Source organism: Pristis pectinata, chromosome 15 (genome assembly GCF_009764475.1).
Source record: "Pristis pectinata isolate sPriPec2 chromosome 15, sPriPec2.1.pri, whole genome shotgun sequence".
NCBI classification, from domain to species: domain Eukaryota; kingdom Metazoa; phylum Chordata; class Chondrichthyes; order Rhinopristiformes; family Pristidae; genus Pristis; species Pristis pectinata.
Window position 1 is genome coordinate 35,411,902 of NC_067419.1, and position 27,997 is coordinate 35,439,898.

Here is a 27,997-nt window from a genome sequence, read left to right on the forward strand (position 1 = left end):
CTCCACTGGCTGTGTCACTGTGCTGCTCTATTTTGTTTTTGTTCAGTTCTCAGCAACACTACATGAGGTCAGGGCTTTTAATAAAAAAAACTTAGATGCATTAGTAAGTAGCAAATAGGAAACTAAAAATAAGGCTAACTTGAGAGCTTAAGACCAAAGCTTTGTTATTAGTTTTGCAGATCTTAGCCAAGTTTGATGGGCATGTGAGTAACACAAAATGATTCCAATGAGGGGCCTGTTCTTCTCTGACACGTTAGTGACACCGTAGCTCTATTGCTGAGCTCGTTCAATTTGCATAAGGTACAATTTCTTGTACATGCTTGAGAAATCTGCAAGTTGCTGAAGGTCTTTGGGAAGAAGTCAGTGAGGAGAGAGGAGGTGACAAGAGTGGAAGCAAGTCCACAGTGGAAACTGGATAAATTCAATTCAGTTTGATTCACCACAGAAAAATACAGACTGTACCGTTCCAATTAATATTGCTGAGCGGCATCTGGGAGTGATGATTAATTCAACGTCCATGAGCAAGCAGAAGAGTAATCAATAAACCAAATATAATGCAAAAGAAGCAGATTCGATTTTTGGCAAAGTAGTAAAATGGGCATGTTATGGTACAGTTGGTGAGCATGTTGGCACAAGAAGATTTCATGTGTTGGATTACCACATTAAACCTGTAGGAAATTCCAAAGATGAACCAAATCTTACAGTGGCTAATTTCTGAACATCTTCATCTGATGCAGTAAGAGACACGAGACCCAGTTCTTGTGAAAACTCTGCAAAACTTGGCTCTGCCAGCAGGGGCACATGTCCCAGCAGCTCATGACACGTATCACTGTAAAATACATATTAAAGAGACAATTATAATGTCCACTTGTAGAACAATGTGTATTGGCTAAATTAGGCATCAGCAGGAATATGCAGGCATGAACATCTACACTGTACTTAGAGAGCTAGTTGGAACATTGTGTTCAATGACCGCTCATGAATGTAGAGGTTGTTATAAGTGATTTTGTTGCTCATACGTTGCTTGCTTGGTCAGGCTAACATTATGGTTCTGAGGTACTTTTGATAATTGGTGATACTGCAACCGTTCAGACTGTAGCATTCTGAAGGTGAGTGATTATGTGTAAACTGCTGAATCCTCTCTATTTGTTTCCACATCACACAAAAAGGGAAAAATGAAAAACATCAGTTGATAAAGAACACCAACATGCAGAATAATTTCCTTCTTCTCTGACCATTCATCCTGTTGCCCTTAATCTAAAGGTATTTTTTCAAATAAGTGTTTGCAACTATTAGGAAAAATTAATTGCTGGATGTGGGCACAGCTACCATCGGGCAGGAGGTACAGAAGCCTTAAGTCCCACACCACCAGGATCAAGAACAGCTAGTTCCCTTTGACTATTCGGTTCTTGAACCAACCTCCACAACCCTAATCACTACTTCAGAATAACAACACTATGACCACTTTGACCTCCAATGGATTTTGGTCTTTTTTTGTTCTGATTGTGCCAGAATTCCTTTCTCTACGAAGGGCAAGGCTGAGGGACAACCACACAGAGACCCTGCAGACTAGGGAAGGATCAGATAAGGAACTAAATCACTTAACACCAATAAGGAATGAAGCAGAAGCTAACCCAAGGACTGGTGAGAACATGGAATGAGAAGTAGTTGCAGCAAACAGCACTAAAACATTAATGGGGAGGCTAGGTAAACACTTGAAGAAGGAACACTGATGGGCTTAGTTGAAAAACTGTGGAGAAGACAGAAACACAAGCATTGACCAATGGTCTACTGACCAGTTTCTATCCTGTAAATTCGATGTGATTTCTTAACTTGGCACTGTAAAAACTACTTGTTAATTTTACCATCACAGTACAAGGAAATGTTTTCAATACATTAGTGAGTTACAATGTTCATTGGTACAGTTGTAAAACATGACAGTGTTCTCAGCCTAATCATCTTCACCTGTGTCATCAAACTGTCCCCCTGTGATAAGGGTGGAAATGGGGATTTTCACTGGTGATGGACATTCACTTCTATTCACAGATCTTCAGAAAATGAAGCAATGTCAAAGTCAGGTTCATTGTCTTCTGCACAAGTACGTGTATCCACAGGTGCAAAGAAAAACTTACTTGCGGCAGTATCATAGGAACATAGCATCAGAGACACAACATTCACAAGAAAAACATAAATTATACAAGAAAGAACACAATCAGAACAAAAACAAGACCGAAGTCCATTGTAGCGCAAAGTGGTGAAAGTGGTCGTAGTGTTGCCATACCGAGGTAGTGATTAGGGTTGTGCAGGTTGGTTCCAGAACTGAATGGTTAGAGGGAAGTAGTTTCTCTTGAACCTGGTCATGTGGGACTTCAGACTTCTGTACCCGCTGCCCGATTGCAGCTGTGCCCACATCCAACAAGGGTGGGGAATGTGAAGGGCCATAGATAACAGTGATTTCGTACAAACTTGTATACTGCCAACAAGAACAAGTGTAATGGCCTTGCCATGACATTCATCACCACTGAAGGCCCCGTCATGTAGAGTTCACCACTGAGCAGTGATTTAACACAGCCAAACTAATATGGTGGCTTAAAGAGCAGATCAATGAATTGGTCTGCTGTGGAGAGTGAATCATTCCTGGTTACCCAAAGTCTTTCCACCTCCTACAAGGCACAAATCAGGGCTATAGTGGACTATTCTTCTCTTGCTTGATCAAATATAGCTCCAACAACACTCAGAAGGCTTGACACAATCAAGGACAATCGATTAGTAACCCTTTCACCAGCACAAACATTTACATAATCCACCACCACGACTGCATGGTAACTTGCCAACAGTTTTTAATGACCTCCCAAAACCCACGATTTCAACCATCTGAAATGAACACAGGCACACAGGATCGTCACTTCTTGTACTCCTCAAGTTGCACACAGTCCTGGGCTACACACAGTCTGAGGAACAACACCTCATATTCCGCCGGGGTAGCCACAACCCAATGGTATCAACATTGAATTTTCTAATTCCAGGCAACTCTCACCTCTGGTGTTTGCCCCATCCCAGCCCCCTCCTTCTGATCCTCCTTTAGTCTCCCTATTTTTGTCCCCTTTCCCATACACCCGTCCTCCTCCTGGTTCTATCAACCTACTCACACATTTCACCCACCGGCTCTCCTCGCCCCTCCCACATCCGGTTCTGGTTCCATCTGCCATACACCTCTCCCCTAATAGTTCCCATTATCACCTTTCTTACTTATCAGATTCCAGCACTGGTAGCCTTTTTTGTTCCTGCCTATCACCTTTCCACAGCCGTCTCCAACCTTCAGCCTCTCCTCCCACCATCTCATTCAATCTGCCTCTATTTTTTGTCTGCTGCCATCTATCATCCACCTGCCTCTGTCTCCAAACTCCATCCCTCCCTGCCCCTAACCTGGCTTGATGTGCCCATCCATCCTTCACCCCTCTTCGATCTACCAATCACCTCTGGCCCCCGTCTCACCACTGCTCCTCTCCTTTTTATATTGGCCATCTTGTATAATTTATACAATTTATGTTTCTTGTGAATGTTGTGTCTCTAATGCTCTGTGCCTGTGACGCTGCTGCAAGTAAGTTTTTCATTACAGAGAAACAAAGGACTGCAGATGCTGGAACCTAGCTGAAAAACACGATGATGCCGGAGGAACTCAGCAGGCCAGGCAGCACCTGTGGAGAAAAGCAGGCGGTCAACGTTTCGGGTCAGGACCCTTCTTCAGGACTGAAGATAGGAAAAGAGGAAGCCCAATATATAGGAGGGAAAAGCAGTGCAGTGGTAGGTGGACAAAAGAAGGGAGGTGGGCTGGGCACAAGGTGGTGATAGGTAGATGCAGGTAAGAGATAATAATAGGCAGATGCGGGGGAGAAGGGGAGAGCAGATCCACTGGGGGATGGGTCATAGGTAAGGAGAGAAAAAAAGGGGGGTTAGAAAAAAAGAAAGATAAGCTAGGAAAGGGAAGGAAAGAAGAGGCATGGTTGGGGTGTGGGTGTGGGGATTAGTTAAAGTGGGAGAATTCAATGGTCACACCTTCAGGGTGCAAGGTTCTAAGATGGAAAGTGAGGCACTGTTGCTCCAGTTTGCACTTGGAATACATATGCTTGTGCATATGACAATAAACTTAGCTTTGCCTCCCCTCTCCACCCTCAGTCCTGATGCAAGGTTTTGACCCAAAACACCAACAATTCCTCCCCCCCACAGATGTCGTTCGACCCACTGAGCTCCTCCAGCAGATAGTTTGTTGTTCCATCATCTGTAATGGATGACAAAACTGGAAGTACCTTTCTCACATGGACTGCAGTACTCAGGGAGTTGGCTCATCACCACCACCTCCTCAAGGCCGTTTTAGGATGGACCATCCATGCCAGCCTTGCTGAATGAACTTCCACAAGACCAGAGGAAAAAATGACATTCCTTGATCCATTGAACAACTTTGGATGCAGAGACCCAGTTTCACAGATTGCATTGCCCCAGGATTTCTGGAGAACCATGATTGATGTTACCTGGGACTTTATTCACTGTGGGTGCAGGCCCATCGCAGCAATACTGACAAGGCAAGACAAGGTGTCTCAGTAATGCAGCTATCTCTGACTCCCTGCACCTCCGAGGTCCAGAGGACCAAGGAGCAGGACAACACCACAAGGTAGAAGCCTGTATTTTTGTTTCTTTGCCAGTACCTGAGGTAATTTCAGGTAATATCCAGAAGGAGTTGGGGTGAGGGTGGGGGTGGGTTGTGTGGTGATGTGACCAACATTAGCAAACTGTCTCTGCAATTCCTGCTTCTGTTTTTGATATCCTGACCTGCCAGGCTGCCCACATTGCAAACTGGACAGTGATGGGGAGAGTGAGATGGAGGAGCATGGACAGTGATGGGGGGAGAGAGGGGGACAGGAAAGGGGGGGGGGACGGTGACGGGGGGGGTGGAGAGAGTGGGATAGTGACAGGGAGAGTGGGACAGGGAGGGGAGGGGGAAGAGTGGGACTGCGGGGGGGGGGGGGGGGCGGTGGGGGTGACAGTGACGGGGCATCAAATACCCAATTGAACCAAGGATTCTTTCTCAACAGCAGCAAGGTGAGTGTTGGACCAAGCTAACCCGGGCTGCTGACCCACCCTGAGAACGCATTGGCCGCAGGAGGCCTGTGGCCAGGCGAGCCTGGCATCTGCGTGTTTGTCCACACTTCTCCCCGTCCATAGCAGGTAGCCCACCCCAGGCCCTGTGTGTGTGTGTGTGTGTGTGTGTGTGTGTGTGTGTGTGTGTGTGTGTGTGTGTGTGTGTGTAACTTGAAGTAGTGCTCCCCTGTGGCCAGCGGGTGTTCCTGGGACAGTCCTGTATTTTCATGGACACTGCCTCAAACTGGGCCCCAGTGGTTAAACTCCATACTTACCTTCTGACCTTGTGGGGCCCAGCATAGAATCACCAACCCCACCCACCTCTCCCACCCCCAATGCCCCAGCAGGTCCCTCATCATTGTGCTGCCAACCAACCCTCTGATGTGCTGGTGCCCCTGTGCCCAAACATCCCATCCCACCTCATCCTGGGCACATGGAGACTCCAATATCGTGCCCTGTCCAGGGGCTGCTGACTAATACAACCCCTGCCCTGGATCTAATAGTAATAGAGTCATACAGCATGGAAACAGGCCCTTCGGCCCAACTGGTCCATGGTGACCAAGATTCCCATCTAAGCTGGTCCCATTTGCCTCCATTTGGCCCATATCCCTCGAAACCTTTCCTATCCATGTACCTGTCCAAGTGTATTTTAAATGTTGTACCTGCCTCAGCCACTTCCTCTGGCAGCTCATTCCATATACAGACCACCCCCTGGGTAAAATGGTTGCCCCTCAGGTTCCTATTAAATCTCTCCTCTCTCACCCCAAGCCTATGTTCTCTAGTTCTTGATTTTCCAATCCTGGGGAAAAGATTGTGTGCATTCACCCTATCTATGCCCCTCATGATTTTATACACCTCAATGAGATCAACCCTCATTCTCCTGCATCCCAGTAAATAAAGTCCCAGCCTGCTCAATGTCTCTCCATAACTCAGTCCCTTGAGTCCCGGCAACATCCTCGTAAATCTCCTCTATGTTCTTTCCAGTTTAATAACATCCTTCCTATAGCGGGGTGACCAAAATTGAACACAATATTCCAAATGCAGCTTCACCTACATCTTATACAACTACAACATAACATACTTTATCAACAATCCAACCCAACCCCACCCCCACCCCCACCCAGCCCCTTTTGTGTTCAATGGTCCGACCCACCAGTCCCACAACCCCCAGTCTTCTGGTTACTGAACCCACCGGGCACAATCCTAATCACTGGTCCTGCCAGCCGCTTCCCCCACACACCACCTTCCTTCCCCCTCCAACACAACCGGGGCAGCAATTCTCATCAGGGTACAGAAATTTATGAGGGGCATACGTAGGGTAGGTAGTCAGAGTCGTTTGTGGAAATATCAAATATCAGAGGGCATAGGTTTAAGGTGAGGGGGTGGCACTTTAAATGAGATTTATGAGGCAAGTTTTTCTTCTACAGAGTGGGAGGTGGTAGAAGCAGATGTGATAGCAATGTCTAAGAGGCATCGAGACAGACACAGGGTCAGGCCGGGAATAATAGAGGGGTAAGGACCATGTGCAGGCAGAAGTGATTGATTTAAATTGGCATCATGGTCAGCATAGACATCATGGGCCAAAGGGCCTGTTCCCGTGCTGTTCGATGTTTTGTGTTTGTTCCTATTTATAAAGTACCTTGATGAGAATGCAATGTGCTATAACCTACAAAGCACCTGAATAAGTACTGGAATATGGGGTTTGTCCTGACAACTCTTTTTAACTCATCTGAACTAACACTAGCATGGGCATAATGGTTTGAAGGCCACCTTCTATGCTATACATTCTATAATTTCACCATACGATTGAAAAAAGTACAAGATGCATTAAGCATAACCTGATCCTACTGAAACCAATGTATGAATCATTGAAGGAGGGAACTGCACGACAAGATTTAGCAAAGTTCCAGTTGAAAGACTTCTCACCAACTCTGCAGCTAGAACGTGAATGATTACATATTGGCCTACTTTTCAGAAATGGATTTACAAACACAGAATCCTTGTCTCCAATTAACACTAATTCCAGTGGAATTCCCTCTCAAAATTCAGCCATAGTTCTCTTCATTCAACCCTGCCAATGCAAGTAACAGAATCTGTTGAGCAAACAGGAATCTAGAAAACAGTAATGCCTAAAAGTTGCTTCTTCAACTCTTATGCAACACTGACGGGAATACCTCAAGGCCGTAACATATAAAGTACAGTTAATGTTTTACCCTAGAGATTCCAGGTTGCAAAATCACATTTGCCTGAAAATCACAGTAAGATTATTTGAATACTTCTGAATTTAATCATTGCCAAAACCAGAGTGTAATAGACTATTCATCAATAACCCAACGTAATTCTGCCAGAGTTTCGGAAAGATTTGTTATGAGGGAGGTTAATCAGGAAAACAGAAACTCACGGTTCTGGGGTGTAGAACGGATCTGAGCCATGCCGCACGTACTGAGTGCAATGGAAAACCCGGAAAGCTAATCCAGCTAAAAAGTCTCTTGGGGACAAATATCCAGCCACTGGCCGCAGCATGAAGCCTGATCGTTCTGCAACATTCAGATGATAGACTGCTCCTTAAATTCAATCCGTTAACGGGAAGTCCACAAAACAGTAATTTGTAAGGCCCTAATTTTGAGAACGAACTTCAAAATATGGCAATTGAGACAGAAAAAAAAAATGCAGATTTACTTGATATAATTTGCAAATGTTGGGAAGCATATTCATTTCTGGGGGAAATAGTTTAAACCACATAAACAATTTTTTTAATCAGTTCTATCACTTTAATTCACTAACCCCAAAACCCAAACCAAGCAGGTCCAGTCCAGCTCCAGTCCAGGGACCTGTTTGGTTTAGGTTTTGGGGTTAGCTGCAGGAACAGATTGCGGTCTGGATATGGTGGTCAGACAGCAAACCCCAGAGGTAGCTGAGTGAGTGGTCAGAGACCCCGGGAGCAGCTGAGATGGACGTCAAGACCCCAATAATGGAAATGGGTTGGATATTCAGGCCATCAGTTTCCAAAATCTCACAACTAGGGTAGTGCTTTTCTCTATAGCCAGTGAGTCACAGAGAGAGATACAGCACTGAAACAGGCGCTTCAGCCCACTGAGTCTGCACCAAACATCAAGCACCCATTTGACTCATCCTACATTAATCCCGTAGTTTATTCTCCCCACATTCCGACCAAATTCCCCATGTTCTACCAGATTCAGCTGCACGCACTAGGGACAATTTACAGTGGCCAGTTAACCTACCAACCCGCACGTCTTTGGGAGGTGGGAGGAAATTGGAGCAGCAGCAGGAAACCCAGGTGGTCACAGGTATCAGGCTCCACACAAACAGCACCAGAGGTCAGAATTGAACCCAGGTCTCTGACACTGCCGGACAACTGCTCTATCAGCTGCGCCGATGGACCACCCCCAAAAACCCACTGCAATCCACACAACGACAATGTCATCACAGTGCAATTTGCATTAACCAGGAATTGAACCCAGGTCTCTCTTTTGGTAGGCAAGAATTCTACCCCTGAACCACCAATGCTGACAAATACCTTTCAAAAATGCAGACACGTCTTCCAGTTGTGGGATATTATCCTCTCTGTAGCCGCAATGCTTGGTTAGGAGAGGGAAATTCTTGAGGTACTCTTGGCACGCGTGAGTTGGGTAAAGTTTTGTCAGCTCTCTAAACACCATTCCCCAGGTCCTAATTTCTTCCTCGGTGTATTCAACTCTGGGAATGGGCTGACCACTAGAGGGCAGCAAGTGGACATGTTAATGAACAGCAAATCTCTCACCAGATTGAAAGTTTAATACCTTAAATTTTTAGAATTATAAAGGTGAATACACACACTGGAAATTCATGTTCAAAAGGTTATATACTTTCAATGATTTAAATCTATCCTCGTATTTGTGTTGATTTTGGAATCCTCTTTCCGAGAGGGGTGTGGAGGCTCGATCGAGTACATTCAGAACAAACACAAGATGGAAAACCTTCGCTCCATCCACCGTATCAGCCGGGATCTCCCGGTGGACAGCCATTTTAATTCCACTTCCCATTCCCACACCGACATGTCCGCCCACGGCTTCCTCCACTGCCAGGTCAAGACTAAACACAAATTAGATGAACAGCATCTCATATTCCGCCCGGCTAGTCTCCAACCTGATGGCATGAATTTCAAATTCTCTAACTTTCGGTAACTACTTCCCTCTGTTTCTTTCCCCCTTTTTATCCTCTTAATCCAACTGGCCTCAATCCCCTGTCTCTTTCCCCTCACCCCGCCCATCACCCACACACTCCTCCCACCGGTTCCTTTCCCCACCTCCCTCCCTTAATTCCATGCTTCAATGTCCTCTCCTGTCAGATTCTACCTTCTTCAGCCCTCCCAGCTTCTTACATCATTTCCACTCTCCTCCCTCCCCTATCTGCCTATCACCCCCCTCATCTGGATCCACCTATCACCCGCCAGCTCTTGCTCCACCCCTTCCCCCCACCTTTCTATTACTGGCCATCTCCCCTCTTTCTATCCAGTCCAGATGAAGGGTCTCGACCCGAAACGTCGACCATCCATTTCCCTGCATAAGCTGCTGCCTGACCTGCTGAGTTCCTCCAGCTCCTTTACGTGTTGCTCAGGACAAACACAGATAGGTTTGTACAGATTAATGGAATAATGGGTATTGGTTTATTATTGTCACTTGTACCGAGGTACAGTGAAAAACCTGTCTTGATACCGATTGTACAGGTCAATTCATTACACAGAGCAGTCACATTGAGTTAGTACAGAGTGTATTGAGGTAGTACAGGTAAAAACAATAACAGTACAGAGTAAAGTGTCACAGCTACAGAGAAAGTGCAGTGCAATAAGGTGCAAGGTAAGTGACTTAGAATTTAAGTTTAAAAGTGTAGAACGATTATGGTAAGGGTAATGAGTAGATCTGTAGAGAGCAGCTTGCAACGAGTCGCCACGCTCCGGCGCCATCTTGTTCACTACGAATGCAGGGTTAGTACAGACAAGTATCCTTTCAGTTAAGGATCGACCAATGAATATTGAACAGTAGAGCAAACATGAGGGGTTGAATGGCCTCTTCCTACTCCTATACCTCAGGAACAAGAAATCCATCCTGATATTTGTGTTATTTTGTTGATTTCAGCATCACATAAAGTGGGCAGAAAACCTAAGAAGTCTCTGGTCTAGGTGAACTAATTCTTTTCAAACAGACGCCTTCTTGAGGGCAGTCCCTCAGATCGTGGATGACTTACCCCCATTCTGGTTCTGTGGGTTCTCAGGTGGTCGATGAGGCCAATGTGGGAACTGCAGTTTCTTCCAGAGATGGGGCAGGAGGTGGATGTGGGGGCAGGACGTGGATAGTTTGTGAGGTGATCCATTCCTTCTGCTGCTTGCGCAGAGCCTCTGTGTGCTTCCAATGCATGGCCTTGTGATTCTCTGTGCCATCCTGGATGTTCCTTCTCCGCTTCAAACAGTCATGGGCCAGAATTTCCCAAGAATTAGTGGGGATGTTGCATCTGTTCATGGAGACTTTGAGCACATCTGTCCACCTGGTAACCTCTCTCCTCCAGCTCAGAATAGAATGTCTATGCTGGTATCATGCATGCGATTGACATTGCCTGCCCAACGTAACCATATGAGCTCTGATGAAGGGTCTTCAACCCAAAACATTCACTGCTTTCTCTTTTCACAGATGCTGCTCGACTGGCTGAGTTCTTCCAGCGTTTCTGTTTTGTTTCAGATTCCTACATCTGTGCTTTTTCTTTCCATAGCCAACTTGCTATAACCCAACACAGTAATAGCCAATCGGAAAAAACAACAGCTGCTCTAAGTCTAAGTATGTTCAACACTTGGAAAGTGCTGCAAATCCCTCAGTACATGAGCAAAATGAATAATCCTCCATGTTTTCTAAAGATCAAACCTCTGTCACAGTTCTACTGAGAGTCCATCAAATTGTTTAGTCTCTGGTTGTAATTGTGAAAGCAAGACAAAGCCTAAAGAAGAAAAGCTTTTTAGACAAATCCCCAAATGAAATCTAGCAACACAAGAAAATCCAGCACCTTGCAGCACATCTCCCAGAGGGCTTCGGATAATGTTTTCACTTCCAGTAATCTGCAAGATGTTGCAGTGCTGTAATGCAGGGATTGTTGGCTGGCTCCCTAGAAGAATCAGTGACTGACAGCATCTTCATCTCATCCACTATTACAGATCAGAACCACGCTGGGAAAATCCACTCTAACACCGAGCAAACATTCAGTCTGCTGAAACAATCTTTTCCTGGCTGACAGGAGGGATCCCTGGAATATGCTTGAGGACGTGCAAGATTATAGTTATACAAACACAAAATGCTGGAGGAACTCAGCGGGTTGGGCAGCATCTATGGAGGGAAGCGAACAGTCGATGTTTCAGGTCGAGACCCTTCGTCGGGGCTGGACAGAAAGAGGGCAGAAGCTAGAATGAAAGGGTTAGGGGAGGGGAGGAGCACGAGCTGGCGATAGGCGAATCCAGGTGAGGGGGGAGGATGTGGGAACGTTGTGAGAAGCTGGGAGGTGATAGGTGGAAGAGGCAAAGGGCTGAACAAGATGGAATCAGATAGGAGAGGACAATAGACCATGGAATAAAGGGAAGGAGGTGGGGAACCAGAGGGAGGAAGGTGTGGGTGGTGAGCAGGTCGGGATGGAAAAGAGAAGGGGTAAAGGGGCCAGAGGGATAAGGGAAAACAAAGGGGGGGGGGGTGAAAATCTGGGGGTGTGGTTACTGGGAGTTAGAGAAATGGATGTTGATGCTGTCAGGTTGGAGACAAAACCTTATTCCACTTAAATTGTTAGTCTCCAACTGATGTAAAGAGCTGCAGTATAGATCTACCACAGACTTTGGGTGGCAGGTACGTAGGAAAAGCAGGTATGGAGCTCACTCTTGTGGATGCTGCTGTGGCTGTAGTGAAGCCTTGAGGTCTATTAGAGCTAAATTCATCTTAATCGTTTCAGGGAAGGCCACATGGTTACAAGCGTGCTACTGGAGATCAGTGGCCACCAGTGATTTCATATACAATGCCTTCTCAGTGATACCTCTGGACTATCACGTCTCCAAGGGACAGTGTGGGCTCTGAAAGCAAAAAGCTCAAAAGCTCTGGCAAAAGACTTTCCTGTGACTGATGCATGTTCATCCAATGCACTCTATCACTTCCTGTTGGCCATTTAGTCATTATATCATTAAAATTCAGGTGCCTGCTTCCTCCCTTGCAAGAATGCTGCTCGCTATAGATTTATAGGACAACCTCACGTTGCCCAATAGAAAAACTGTTGGATGAATGAGCTTTAAATTGGGACATAGTCATTGTTAAGCACTGTGAAACAACCTGGTCTCGGATTTTTAAATAAGTTCTTGTTAACTTCTAACACTTACATTTTGTAATTCATGGCAACATCCACAAAATACTTTCTTCGCCTTCTGTAGACATTATCTTTAAAGCCCTGGGAACAAAAAGAATTGAGGCTGCATTTACTCCATAACGGTAGCATCAGTGAAAACCTGAAGTACTTCACACCGATGGTAATATGGCAGTGTAAACGCAGCTGAAGACACAGCATTTTAAAGAGTATCAAGAACATGGCATTGTTATCAGAGCAAAGGGTATTCCCTTGCTAAAGAAAACCCATGTGAATTGATATTATACTCGCACTGTTAAAAAATGATTTCTAGTCTCTCACATTTTAATCATATTCAAGAAAATCCAAATCTGGATTTCCAAAATTCAGGAACAGTGAACTAAATGACAGCAGCTTTAAATAGGACTTTAAAATTATAATTCCATTGTTCAATATGTTGCTACAACTGTACAGGGCTTCAGTGAGGTCACACAGTTTTGGTCTCACTGCTGAAGAAAGGGTATACATGTCTTGAAGGCAGCACACATTATGTTCAGAAGAATGGTTTTAGGCTGAAAGAGTTCCTGTGGTTAAAAAAAAATTAGTGGATTGGGACAACATTCTCTGTGGTTTAGAAGAAAAAATGTTTTGAAACATAAGATTTTGAGGGGGGGTAGTAAGGTTGACACTGAGAGGATGCTCTCCCTGATCTGGGGTTCAAGAAATTGGGGGGATGGTCTCAGAATTAAGAGTCACTCATTGCTTCTATCAGAGGGTAGTGAATCTTTGGAATTCTTTACCTCAGAGAGCTGCAGACACTGTCACTGAGTATATCCATGAAGAGATGCTGCTCAGTTAGTGAAGACCTTGCGGTCTAAATTATAAGCAGGGAAAACCTCATGGGTTACATGAGATAAATGATTTCTGCAGTTTAGGGAATTGAGGGAACTGACCAAGAAATTAGAGTTGAATCCACGGTTAAGTCAGCCATGATCTTATTAAATGGCTGCAAAATGTCGCCACTCTCCAATGCCATCACATGAAAAACCCTAAATCTACTTCGGACTTTATTTCCCTCAACTTGAACTGCTGTTGTTATGTTTATTTTTGTTTATTTTGTTCTGCAAGTTATAATTTATATTAAATTAAGTTTGTATAAATTATGTTGTCCTGTACGTAATGTACAGTGTTGCTGCTGCAAAAAGGTAGTTTTCATGGTAGTTTTATACCCGGGGTATGTATGCCCATGACAGTAAACTTGAACTTAAATGGCCAAATCAGCTCGAGGTCTAAATGGCCTGCTGCCGCTCCGTACATTGATGCTGAGTGTTAAGTGTCTCATCGCCAAAAGTGGAGATCAGAAACAGGAACACACGATTTTCCCACCTGTCAGTTAAGCTGTCGGAAATTCCTACACAGCTAGATCTTGCTACAGTTACAGAGAAGTGAGACTCCAGGTGGACTTGTGTGTGTAGTTTTGGCCTCCTTTCCCATGGGAGGGTAATCTTGCCTTGGAGGCAGCACAGAGTATATACACCAGGTGGAGTCCTGAGAATGAGGGGATAACTAGTGAGGACTGAGCAGGATTGCCCTGGCATTTAGAAGAGAAGTGATCTCACTAAAACATATAAAGTTCTGAAAGGCATTGATAAGGTGGGTATGAAGAGCCCTCTACAGGAGGGTCTAGAATTGAGAAGCATAGACTTTGACTAATGGGTTGGCCATTTAGGACTGAGATCAGCATCAATTTCTTTACTCAGAGAGTTGTTAATTCTTAGCATTCTTGTTGACAAGGACACGACTGATAGATTTCTGGACTCCAAAGAAAATCAAGGAATAAGTGGATCAAATTGGAAAGTGAACTTGAAGTACAGGATTGATCATGATCTTCCTAAACCTCAAGGTTTAGGGGGCAGTAAAGCCAACTGTTCTATTTCTTATTTTCCTAGTATGTAGACAGGTGGATCCCCTCCCCTGTAACATCTGGATTTGAGGCACACATTCTACCAGGGCTCCAGATTTCACACCACAACTTCTGCAGAAAATTGTGAAATCCTTTGACTTTCCATCAAAGTTAGGTTGTTCTGAAAGAGCTATAGAATAGTCCCAGTCCTCTCGTTCTTTCCCCTCTTTCCCCTTGTCTGGGGTATAAGGCATGCAAGAACTGTAGAAGGCACAAGTTAGGCCATGGTTGGAGTATTGCTTACAGTTTTAGTCGTCACCTTACAGGGAGGGTGTGATTACACCAGAGATGTAAAAGAGAATCATGAGGATGTGGCCAGGACTGGGGAAATTTAGTCATGAGGAGAGGTTGAAGATGGATTTTCATCACAGAAGGTGAAGAAGAGATTTAACAGAGAGAGGTGAGGCCTAGATCGAGTGGATAGGAATGACGATTCCCTCAGTAGACAGGCCCAATGACCAGAGGTTCTAGTTTTCAGCAATTGGTAGAAGAATTAGACATAAAACATCCAGCTGCTGACTGTGTACATAGGAATTTCTTCTCACAGGGAGTGGTGGATCTCTGGATTTCTGTACTCCAGAGGCTAGATCTTTGGAAGTAGCTAGATACATTTTTGAAAGATTGGGGAATGGAGGACTGTGGCAGAGAGGAAGAGTTGAGGCGTGGGGCAGATCAGCCATGATCATATTGAATGGTGGGACAGGCTTGAGGGGCGCGGTGGCCTGTTCCTGCTCCTGTTTTCTTGAGAAAAGCTTTTCTTATATATTTGTGGGATGTGGACAATGCTGGCCATTCCAACTCTTATGGTCCATCACTATTTGTCCCTAAACTAAGGAGACAGTTAAAAGTCAACCTCATTGAGGGTCTGGAGTCATGTAGAGTCCAGGGGAGGATGGCAGATTCCCATCTCTGAAGGATGTTATTAAATTAGATGAGGAAAACAAATCACTCAGAGTGGTGGGGAGTGGAATTCACTGCCTGATAGAGTGGTGGCAGTAACCTTCATCACACTGTACTTAGATATGTTTAAGGAATGTTTTTTTGCCTACAGATTGTGACCAAGAGCAGGGAGATGGGATTAGGTTGGATAACTGTTTTCCCTCCAGGTACTGAGGACTTGGGAAGAATGAACTCCCTCCCAAGCCATAAACTTCTATAATTCCCTGTATACCTTTGCAGAATTTCAGGACATTTATTGACATTCATCTTAAAAGGTTAAAGAAAGTGTGCACCCGTCACATTGGCATTAATTATCGGTACATCAGCAAGGAAAGGAGGCAAATGTTTGCTTTGAGACTTGTAATATTGCAACCTGTTCATTCAGTAGAAGCCCAAGACCACAGTTCACAGCCCTTTCTGTGACAAGTTGTGATTTAATAAAAAATTAATAACATTGACTAATTTCTGGGCTAACATCAGAAAATAAAAGTGGATGTAAAAATTCCACTGGGTGATTGAGAGAGGAACTTGGTTGGTGATGCTGGTCTCAGGCTTTACCTTTGGGTTGTAATGTCTTCAGCTGGAGCTTGGTGAACATCTCTGGAGTAAGGTTCAAAAATAAAACTAACGGGGACACATTGGGATAGATTTAATTCTTTGAATGACTAGGCGGAACTAAGGCGAAGCAAATAAACTTATTTTGCATATTTTAAGCGGACTATTTGGACACTTAATGTAAACAAAATGGTCTTTGAACAAAGGCTGATCTCTGAAATTAGCAGACGTTATGTCTGTATTAAATATCCTGTTGTTTGAAAATGGCTTTTTGCAAGTACTCACTGGATGGTCTGCGTCTAGGTCTGATCCATACATCAGGACTCTCTGGGAACTCTTATCTAATTCAGAAAGCCTTTTTGGAAACCAGATAACTCCACTCATCTCTGGAAAACACAGATTAAAATAAAAGGTATTAGCACAGTCGATCTATCAGAATTATTGAATAACTTGCTAATTATGAAACAGTTATTGCACCGTCAATCCATTTTATAAGAGGTGCACATTGCTAACAAGGCCAGCATTTATTGCCTATCCCTAATTGCCCCTCAAGATGATGGTGGTGAACCACGTTGAGCAGTAGTCCGAGCGATCCTAGAGGGAATGCCAGGATTTTGGCCCAGTGACAATGAAGGAAGAGCAATACATTTCTAACTCAGGGGTGGTGTGTAACTTGGAGGGGAGTAATTACATCAGGATAACACTGGTCTTCCTCCAGTTCCTCCGCTTGACATTTTGGCTCAGGGGTGAGTGATAATAGACACAAGATAACCTGTGGCACATCTCAGGCACCCATCTGTGCCAACCTGCTGGGAACTCCAGTGACTGTCCCCATTCTGGATAGACCTTATCACTCCCTGTGACTGTCAATAGAAATAATACGGCATTTGTTCTTGGCTCTGCCCACAAGCGCACTGGATCCTTCCATGGGAGCCGGCCAATTCAATCCCTCCTCATGTGTTTTGCTTGTGGTCTTTCCTGCTGTTGACATCACTGAAAAACATGCTGAAGTTTATTTATTGACTAATAAGATGGTAGAATAGCTCAATATAATAATTGCCCAGCATCACTCCTGTGTGCTGCCAACAACCAGTTGGTAACTGTGGACTGTTTAAAGATGTGTGAAGCAAGTTGTTGTTGTTGTTGTTTTTACAGACACACACACACACACACACACACACACACACACACACACACACACACACACAGAGTGGTGGGTGCCTGGAACGTGCTACCAAGGGAAGTGGTAGAAGCAGATACGATAGCAAAGTTTAAGAGGCATTAAGACAGGCACATTTAGACAGATGTATGAACAGGCAGGGAACAGAGGGGTACAGATTAGCATCGTGGTCAGCGCAGACAAGGTGGGTCTAAGGGCCTGTTACGGTCCTGTACTGTTCTATATTCTATTCGCTTGTAGTACTAGTTTGCCACTGGAGTTCAAATAAGGGGTCAGGTTAGTCCATGAGGACTTGGATCAACAATAACAGCAGTGCTCATTTGCATTTTTGGATTTTGAGATTTAAGATATCTTTATTAGTCACATGTACATTGAAACACACAGTGAAATACATCTTTTGCGTAGTGTTCTGGGGGCAGCCCGCAAGTGTCGCCACACTTCCGGCGCCAACATAGCATGCCCACAACTTCCTAACCTGTACGTCTTTGGAATGTGGGAGGAAACCGGAGCACCCAGAGGAAACCCACGCAGACACAGGGAGAACGTACAAACTCCTTACAGAGAGCAGCCGGAATTGAACCCAGGTCACTTGCACTGTAGAGCGTTACACTAACCACTACACTGCCATTGTAGGTGTGGGAAAAGATGGTGCTCACCATATCTGGCAAATCATCTCCTGAGACTAATGGAGCCAGAAATGCAGTGTGTGTTCATACAGTTTATGCAGGTCAAACAAAAAAAGAGGAAACTTAGTTTATGATGTTAACCTTTACTATCTATCAGAGGACAAAAATAAATAACCTATTTGTATCCAAGGTGCAAGGATAGGAATGTGAATGGTTGGAGGGAGCATGGACCTGACCATTGCTTTACTGAATTGCAAAATACCACATTGGACCAAAGATTCCCAATGTATTGAGGCCTAACCTTATTTGTGTTAGGTGAAAAATTGAAAGATTCTGAAGAGCGACTCTCTTTTGCCAATATATTTGGTAACATTTGAAAATTGAGAGAGCAATTTTGTTTTCAAGTCCGGTGAGAAATGGACAACACTGGACGAATTCACCATTGAAATCTCAGCCCAGCTCCCTGAGGTAAAAATATATTGTCCACATTCTTTAAAACATCCAGTTGCTTTGACTCACTTCCACTGCTAACTTGACAATTACAAATACAAGGCTAAAGATGTGATTTGTACCTTCTTCCTCCATCCAGTTACTGGTCAGTAGATTCAATGAAACAATGTTTACATGGGCCCTTAGTAACTGAATCAGCTCATTAAAATCTTCTTTGGTGCTGTAGCAGTCCACAAATATCTCAACTTCTGAATCTCTCCTCTTTGACTTTCTGGACTCTATATGAATGAGGCTGATGTGCTTCTCCTGAAGAAAGATAATTTAATTCAAAATTGAGAGCTTGCACAGAAAGTAGTATTAACTTTAGAGCATGGGAGAATAATTAAACCAAGGAAAACAGAAGCAATTCAGAATTTTAATCTTGAGCATCCTATACTTTTACCCGACACTCTATAATTGCATTTTATCAATGTTAATTTAGTAGCATTTGCAGAGAAATTTGAGAAACAATCACAAGGAAGAGTTGCCTGGAACATAAGAGTATTTTGATAGTTTCAAGACAAGGACATTGAAGGAGAGAAGGATATCTTTGGTTGCTAGCACCAAGTCTGTGCAAGAATATTGGACACTGGTTCTATTCACCTCGGTACAGTCAGTTCCATAGCTTCAATGGACAAGAAGTGAGTAGTCCACACTCTCCAACGACCAATGACATTTTTTTTCTCCCTAGAACTTGCAAAACTCTGCTACTTCAGTGTTGCCCTAACAGCAAGATGTAATTACAGTATAAAATACTTGTATAGGACAACACTATTTCTAATCAGAGTGACGATTGATTGAATAAAGGCATCAACAGCCCCCTTTATGTGGAAGAGCAGGGTTTCACTGACTGCATCTTCTGGAGATCTACATTTTAACCTGTAGGTGTGCAGACTGCAGAAGTTACTGTTGGTTCCACAGTGAATTTGACAGTGAATGCTGGCCAAGTTTAAAAAGGCAAAGTTCATATCAATATTTTTAGATGTCATGTTAGTCTTCCATAGTCAAAGTTTTCCCTTTAGAAACAGTTGATTTTCTGTGCACTGCAAAATCTTACTTGAAAGATCTGGAGGGCTTTCACCAGTCCACCAACTTCATTTTTCAAAGCAAACATAAGTGTGGCCCTGGTCGCTTCATTCTTGCCATTTTCTTTGTTACCTTTCTTCTCTTCACATTTGCTGTGAGATACTTTATTTATCTGCAAAAGGTTTCAAACAAAATTATTGAATACAAAACAAAAGAGAAGTCTTTAAGTTGTCGCAAACATAAGAAGACTTACTTAAGTGCATCAGAGACAGCCAACAAAACTTTGTCTAGGGCAGATCCTGTTTGATTTGGTTGAATTTTTTTGAAGAGGTAACAAAGTGTATCAATGAGGGCAGGGCAGTAGGTGTGATTTACATGGACTTTAGTAAGGCATTTAACAAGATCCCACATGGGAGACTGGTTCAAAGATTAGGGCCAATGGAATCCAGGGCAAATTGACAAACTGGATTCAAAATTGGTTTGGCAATAGGAGACAGAGGGTGGTGCTAGAGGGTTGTTTTTGCATTTGGATGCTGATGACTAGTGGTGTCCCACAAGGATCAGTGCTGGGACCCTTGCTGTTTGTAATATACCTGAATGACTTGGATGTGGATGCGGGAGGCATGATCAGTAAGTTCGCAGATGACGCAGAGACTGGCGGAATTGTTGATAGTGTGGAAGGCGGTCTTAGGCTGCAGGGAGATATCAACGTGTTGGTGAAGTGGGCGGAAAAATGGCAGATGGAGTTCAATCCAGACAAATGTGAGGCGAAGAATTTTGGGAGTACTAATGAGGCCAGGACATACAGCATGAATCATAGAGGTTTGGGGGAGTATTGAGGAACAGAGGGAGTACAAGTCCATTGATCTTTGAAGGTCGATAATGTGGTTAAGAAGGCATGTGGGAGGCTGGCCCTCAACAGTCAGCACATCGAGTCAGAAGTAGGGAAGTTATGCTCCAACTTTATAAAACCTTGGTCAGACCTCAGCTGGAGCACTGCGTGCAGTTCTGGTCACCACTCTATAGGACGGATCGGACAAATGCTGGTGATGATTCAGAAGAGATTCTCCCGGGTGTTGACTGGGATGAATCAGTTCAGTTAAGGGAAGAGACTGGGGAAGTGAGGTCTGTTCTCCTTGGAGCAGATGAGGTTAAGATGGTAGATGACTGATGTATATAAAATTATGAGGGGTATAAGTAGGGAAGACTGCAGGAAATTTCTATCCATATCTGAGGTAGATAAAACTAAAGGACATAGATTTAGGGTAAGGGGGAAGAGATTTAGAGGGGATATGAGGGGGACCTTCATCACCCAGAGAGTGGTAAGTAGCTGGAATGCATTGTCTGAGAGAGTGAAGCTGGGTCGCTGACAGCATTTAACAAGTGTCTAGATGAGCATATGAATTGCCTAAGCATCAAAGGCTGTGGACCAATTGCTGCGACATGGGACTCATTCAGAAGGGTGCCCACTGGTCAGCATGGACAAGTTGGGCCGAATGGCCTGTTCCCATGCTGTACAATTCTATGACTCTATGATAAGTAAATCATAATTTTAAATTATACATGAGATCATACAGTCCTTTTCCACCACATTCCCTTCTTTAGACAGGTAACAGAGGAGCACCTCAGGTGCAAGTCGGTGAAGCTTGACTCAGAACCCTGGCTAATTAGTATAATAGCAGCTCCTTTAGTTAAATCATTAGATATTCCTGTTGCTTATAATAAACCTTGCCATGGACATTCCCGTGAATATATCGAAATGTGAGATTTCACAGGGAAAAAGTTGCCAACCTGAGATGTTGTGATTTCTGGCAACTAATGCCTACATTAAAATTTGAAACTGAAATGCAGAAATGGCAGACAAGGCCAGAGTTTATCGGCCCTTCCTATCTACCCTTGTAGAGGTGACGGTGAGCAGCCTTCCTGGTGAAAGTACTCCCACAGTGCTGTTGGATGGAGAGTTCCAGGGTTAATGACCCAGTGACAATGATGGAACAGTGATATATTTCCCAGCTTACATGATACGTGACAGAGGGAACTTGCAGGGAATGGCTTTGTATTACACCTGCGATCCTTATCCTTCCAGGTGGTAGAGGTTGCAGGTTTGGGAGGTGCAGCCTTGCCAGGTAACATTGCAGTGCATTTGCAGAGGATGTGTCGACTAGTTCATCAGGGTCCTTCACTGCTGGAACCCTTAGGAAGACTAATGAGCATTACCCATCCTTGGCTGATCTACAGTGCTTTCCCATTTGTTTGGCCACAAATTACCATCTGTGGCTTTTTAAACAATTTAGCTCTCTCATGCCTTTGGATGAGTTTTCGAAAGCAAGCCCAGCATTAAGCTCAAGGCTCTCTGACTGTTATGGGCCAAACACAGCGTGGTCACAAATCATTTCTTCATGTAATGTTGCCACACACGCACGCAATGCACACACACACATGCATGCACGCAGACACACACATGCATGCACGCAGTTACACACAAGCACAGACACATGCACATATGAACATACACAGACACACACAGACACATGCATGCATGCACACAGACACACACACACATGCACGCACGCACACACAGTATATTACTAGCCAGAGTTCTGGCAAAACTGCCTATCAGTCTTCTTGTTTTCACTTGTTGAATTTCCAAAAATTGTATTCTGCTTTTCACAGAATGACCTAAAAATGCTTCTACTACCATCTCGTAACTCCAGCCTGACACACTGATTAAACGTACTGCGAATACTTCTTCCTTCACTACAAATATCAGTAAGCAGAGATGAATCGCTATGTTCTTTTCACAGCTGTTCAGTGCCTCCGTGTGGAGCAATTATCTCAAAGGCATGAATGAAATGCATGAAGAAGCTTCCAGCCATTAATTTATCTGGTATCTCCATTGAAAAAGCTGTCGTGCTTTTTGCCTCTCTGTTACACTCACATCTGACTCAATCAGATGTGTAGTGACTCTTTGGAATTCCCTTCCCTGGAGCTCAATTTTTCAGTTAATTCAAAACAGGGATCAATAGAGTTTTGGATAGTAAAGGAATCAAAGGTTATGAGGACTGCAGAAAAGCAGTTGAGGTAGAACTCCTGCAATGATCTTACTGAATAGATTTGAAGGTCCAAATGACCTAATTGTGCTGCTTTTTCTTGTCATGTCCTCATGTCGGCTGGGGTTGTTTTCTGTGGAACAAAGGAGACTGAGGGTAGAGTTAATAGAGGGCTTGTTATGAGAGGCCTAGACAAGGTAAGCAGATAGGACTTATTGGCCTGAGCAGGAAAGTCAGTAGCCAGGGAACATGGACTTAAGTTAATTGGTAGAAGGGCAAGCAGGGAAGTCAGAAAACATTACTTCACTCAACAGTTGGTAGGAGTCTGGAACCCACTGCCTGGGAAGAAAGAAACCACCACACCTTTAAAAGGCACCTGATTGAGCAGCTGAAGAACTATGAACCATAAGTTGGGAAGTGGGGTTAACCCAAAGTCCATTATTTGCTGGCAGGAACATAATGGGTGATCCTTCCTGCATGGTCAGAACCTCACTCCCAGCACGCACTGCCCCTGGGAGGACTGCGCTGGGGACGAGACGGTCGCCCACCTCTTTGCAGGCTGTGGGTTTGCGAGGAGGGTGTGGCGAAAGATGCAAGGGTCCTCGTCACGGTTCATCCCCAGCAGCTGTTCCCGGGGACACACACAGAGACGGACATCAACTGCTCCTGGAAGGTCATCAACTCGGTGAAAGACGCCCTTTGGTTTTCCCGAAACTTGTTGGTCTTCCAGCACTGCGAGATGTCCGTAGGGGAACGCTGCCGACTGGCACATTCCAGGCTGCAGGAATACGTGCTGAGGGATGCACTGAAGCTGGGCGCAGCCAACGCAAAGGCTCGGTGGGGAAGGACTACAGTTTAGGGTTCTTCTGCCACTGGAGAGGGAGGGGCTGGGTCAGGTGAGGAAGCCCCTAAATATTGTAAATACGGGACTGGGGAGCCCCCAGGAAGCCACACATGTGGCATCAGTGCTTTTTTATATATAAAAAGGTAACACTAATGAATGATCTGTACAAGAATGTAACGGCTTGCACTGTTTTATAATTGTATATAGTTTGTCTTTTATTATGAATAAAGTTTATTTTGGAATAATAAAATGAACATAATGGGCGAAACTGCAGACTGGCACAGTCCAGGCTGCAGGAGGACGTGCTGAGGGACGCACTGAAGTTCAGTTCAGCCAATGTTGCTCTATGGGGAAGGACCACGGTATAGGATCCTTCCACTACCACACATGGAGGGGCAGAGCTGGGTGGGGAAGCCCCTCAAACAATGAAAGGGGTATCACCTCAGGGAGCCACACGAGTGGCAATGGTGCTATGTTTGTTTGTGTTTTTCTTTAAAGCTTACAGTACTGAATGTAACGACCATGAATGTTAAGGTCTTGATTCTGCACTGTTTCTTCCTTTGTATATATTTTTTAAATCATGAATAAAGTATATTTTTGGAATTAAAAAAAATAAACATAATGGGCAAAATGGACTGCTTCTATGTTGTAAATTTCCTTAATTCTAGAGAACTCTGCCACTATTACACACAACCATAGGCCCTGTTTGTCAAGTTTCTTTTCAATAACATTCTTATCTCCTGGAGTCACCTCTCCCCTGCCTGCGTGCACTCCTCCCCCCCCCACTCCCCTACCTTCTTATTCTGGCTTCTGCCCTCTTCCTTTCCAGTCCTGATGAAGGGTCTCAGCCCGAAACATCGACTGTTTATTTCCCTCCATAGATGCTGCCTGACCTGCTGAGTTCCTCCAGCACTCTTTGTGCATTGCTCCAGATTCCAGCATCCGCAGAATTTTTTGTCTACATTCTTATCTCTTATTTCTTTGTACTGGAATTTCAACTGGCATTAGGCATTGCCATGAATTCCATTGTTTTTTACTCATGGAATAATAAATACAGGTGATTTAACAAACACGAATGTGTTCTGTTCTTCAGCACAGGGTCCTCCCATGTGTCTGTTATCAGGAAGCAGTAACCCCTCCACTCACTGGGCATGCGAGAGAGGAGTCATTTTACAACCTTGCATTGTCAGCTAAAGGTGAATCTGAGAAATTTAGGCACATGCAGTGCATGATTTTCCAACCTTTAGTTTAGAATAGTTGGACAGTCATGCAGCAAAAATGCCCAAACTTACAAGAGTGATTAAAGCTCTCTACCAGGAGGAAGTGGTCGGAAAACGACTCCTAACATATGATCAGAATCTTCTATTTTCAGTATCTCATAGTTCTATGGAATCTTGGTCTTTAAAGAAAATAGCAAAAGCTGCATAAATAAACCATTTCAGTGTTTAGTTTTGGTCAAGCAATGTGGACGTTTTACTGAATTGAGCTTATTGATTTCAGCTTCAAGGTTATTGAATAAATTTTGCATTTCTCCTTACTGTACCGAGATAAATTCCTTACATCCATATTACCAAATGTATGAGCAGGGATTAATGGTTGTATTTACTTAATGAATTTTTGAGCCTCATCATTGACTGAGATGGAGAACTCTGTCGATAACTGATGACTGAAATATATTTCTAATTATTAGAAGTAACTAAAATAACAATTTTACTGACTACAAAGGCAGTATTAATTAGTAATTTCATTTTAAATGAGAAACAAAATTTATATCATCTAGATATTTCAGGTAGTCACTGCATATATCCATATTTTATGAAGTCAGTCTGCACAGACTTTATGGGAGAGTAGGTACTTTTCTTTTGTTGGCCAACCAAATGTAAAAATTTTTATGAGATATCATGATCTTAGTCAATAAAAGATTCATTCGTTCAGGATTAATACTGTATTTAATAATGGGTAGTGTTGTCCAGTATGAGTGCTATCACCTTCCATCAGTCATTTAATCCCTGACCTACATTATCTTACATGATGGTTCATCGTCACAACTTTGGCTGGTGTTTTTCAGAACTGCATCAGAATCAGAATCAGGTTTATTATCACTGACTTACTGTATGTGACGTGAAATTCACAGCTAATGTCACTATAACCACAGAACACCACATACCCTATTTGCAACCTCCGCTCGAAAGAAATTTAACCAACATAAATTACCCCTCAAGATGTAAAGTTACGAGTTTGCGGAGTTACGCCTTCAAAATCACTGAAGAATTTTACATAAGGCGGCATTATTAAGTAGCTTTGGAGCAATAAAACAGCAGCACATTTTAAGGCTACATAATCTTGATATTTTGATTCTATTCACCTTGATATACAATGCATATATTTCAATTGAAAACAATGTGAGTTTCCAAAATAATCCTAATACATTTGCTCTTACTTTTGCATCCCTATTATACTGACTTTGAATTTCAGGTGCAATTATTTTAAACCACAGAGAATTTTTGGTAAACCGTTGACAGATTGTGAAGAAACTGGATTTTAGACAATAAAATTCTCTAATGTGTCTTTAATAATTTCAAATGTTGAGTTTATAACACTATGCAAGTAATTTTTATACAAAAATCTTAGCTATTTGCACCGGGAGACAATTATAACCGGTAAAAGGTAAATCTACAAAGCTGTTGAGAGGCATCTGCAACAACTAATGTCAGTGGATTATTCTTATAAGATATGCTGTGACTTTAATTTTTTTTTGTCTATTCCTTACAAAAAATTTAAGTGTTGCACAGTTCTTACAATACAAATTCAAAACTGCACTTTAAGTTAAGACACAGAGCAAGACCCTTATCACCAAGTGAGGTGGAGAACCTGTCAATGACTGAAAAATAGTTCTAATTATCTCTTGAAATGTGCTGTGTGAATCAGCCAAATAATAATTGATGTGCACTATTTATAAGCTTTGATAGGTGCAAGCCACATAATACTGGCTACAGGCTTTGATTAAGTATTTGTATTTAAAGATAGTCAGCTTACCAGTTCATTGGCAAAATGAAGAACAAAATAATTCTGGATATCATCAAAACTTTGGTCAATTTCCTGCAACTACAATCAACTGGATATTCAAGCAAACCAAAAATGTCAACCACAATTAATGAATTATATATGGTATTATTTTTGATAGATTTTGCCTCAACTAATTTTCACCTCTCTCTCAGTAAATGTTATTCAGAGTGGTGGCAATAGTTTGTGTTAAATCACAATCTATAAAAACTTTACAAGTACTAAACATCATTCATCTACCAGGTAAAACTTTTGCCATTTTTACTTTTCTTAACCCAATCATTCTGTCACAGAAGAAAATATATTAAAAAATTATACACCTATAATATGTGCAATGAACATTACCTCCACTTTTAAAGCTGATAACTAATTAGATGGAAATGTTTCTTTTCCTTCCACATTGTTATCTAGAGAAGTCTGTCTCAGTTCCTCCTGGCTTTGCACATCTCATTGTTAATCTATCACCAGTAAATCTGCTTTCAATCAAGGGTTATCAATTTCAAACAAGTACTTAATCTGTTTTTGGATTTGAGTCACTATTTCATTTGATAAAATATACTGTTTAGTTGGCTATGTGGTAGTCCAAGTTTCATTTGTTTTCCTAACTATGGAGAGCCCCCGGCACTTACCTACTTTTCCACATCAATAGAAACAACCTTTAGATAATATGTTTAATATGATTTGGAAAGATAGAATTTATTCAATAATTTAACACTGATTCAATTAACTAACAGAAACCGGGTCAGACCAGCTGGTTATACCTTGATTTCAACACATGAAACATCATTACCAATTTTCACAAGTGTCAATTGTGTCCTTCAAGTAATCTGATGTAAATAGTAACAGGAGATAGGCAATGAATATCGCCAATATCACCCATGCCATCTGTCCCAGAATAAATTAGAAGTGATCACAGTTTATATGTTCCAAATGGTTTGTTCTACTGCTTTTATGAGCAGCTTTTAAGCACTCTGAACAAAAAACGAGAATCGGGCCGAATCCAACAAAAATACCTACAATCACTGCATTATCATTAAATGATCACTTAGCTCAAAGTTTAATTTTGGGTTAAGATTGCATAAATCAGATGAAATTAAAAATCTAGAATTCAGTTTATTGATTGAAATGGACTGGGATAAACCCCCGGCTGGGCACTCACCTGATTCCCCTCCAATAAGGCTGAGTCCAACGACATCCCCCTCTTTGCCCAGTATTTGTTTCCAATCATCATCTTGGCGACGTGTTTAGGGAAAGAGGATCAATAGTTTGGGGGGAAAAAGGTAGAACGTGTTGTTCAGTAGGATCTGACTGGATGTAGTCCTTCTCGCTCTCAGTTCTGAGACTTTAAATAGGCTCCAGGGCCGATGGAATGATAAGAGGATCTGTTATTCTGCGCATTTTAGAGACATCACGCAAAGATGCTCACTCCACCGCCCTCCTCGCCTTATGTCCTTTGCGCCTGACGTCCTTGCTGCATTTATGCCGCAAGTATAAAGGTCCCTTTAACCCTGTATGGTGGTTCAGAGTGCAATGAAACCTTTCAGGGCATCAGGTCAAATTCAATTACCCTCCCCTGAACGCTTCCCTGGAAAACATTCAGGTCTTATTTGTGCTGTTGATTTTTGGAAGAAAAAATGTATTGAGAGTGGTGCTGGAAGATAGGTTCTCAAACATGGATTTTCGTGTCAGGATCAAACTTTATATGTACCCTTGTTCCGTACACATTAACTTAAAATGTTCCTTCCACTTTACATGTTGTAATAATGC

The 27,997-nt window shown here is 43.1% G+C and overlaps 1 protein-coding gene across 1 annotated transcript in view; it reads right to left on the minus strand.

Moving 5' to 3' along the window:
- Window positions 1–27,691, minus strand: part of LOC127578209 (tryptophan 5-hydroxylase 2-like) — a 37,961-nt gene extending 10,270 nt beyond the window's left edge. Inside the window, exons 1-8 of the mRNA XM_052029937.1 lie at window positions 27,390–27,691; window positions 19,305–19,445; window positions 18,331–18,514; window positions 16,238–16,338; window positions 12,533–12,600; window positions 8,675–8,871; window positions 7,538–7,673; window positions 703–829 (exon numbers count right to left, since the gene is read on the minus strand). Coding sequence (XP_051885897.1) covers window positions 703–829; window positions 7,538–7,673; window positions 8,675–8,871; window positions 12,533–12,600; window positions 16,238–16,338; window positions 18,331–18,514; window positions 19,305–19,445; window positions 27,390–27,461 — 1,026 coding nt within the window. The 5' untranslated portion in view covers window positions 27,462–27,691. The remainder of the gene's footprint in view (window positions 1–702; window positions 830–7,537; window positions 7,674–8,674; window positions 8,872–12,532; window positions 12,601–16,237; window positions 16,339–18,330; window positions 18,515–19,304; window positions 19,446–27,389) is intronic.
- Window positions 27,692–27,997: the final 306 nt, after the last annotated feature.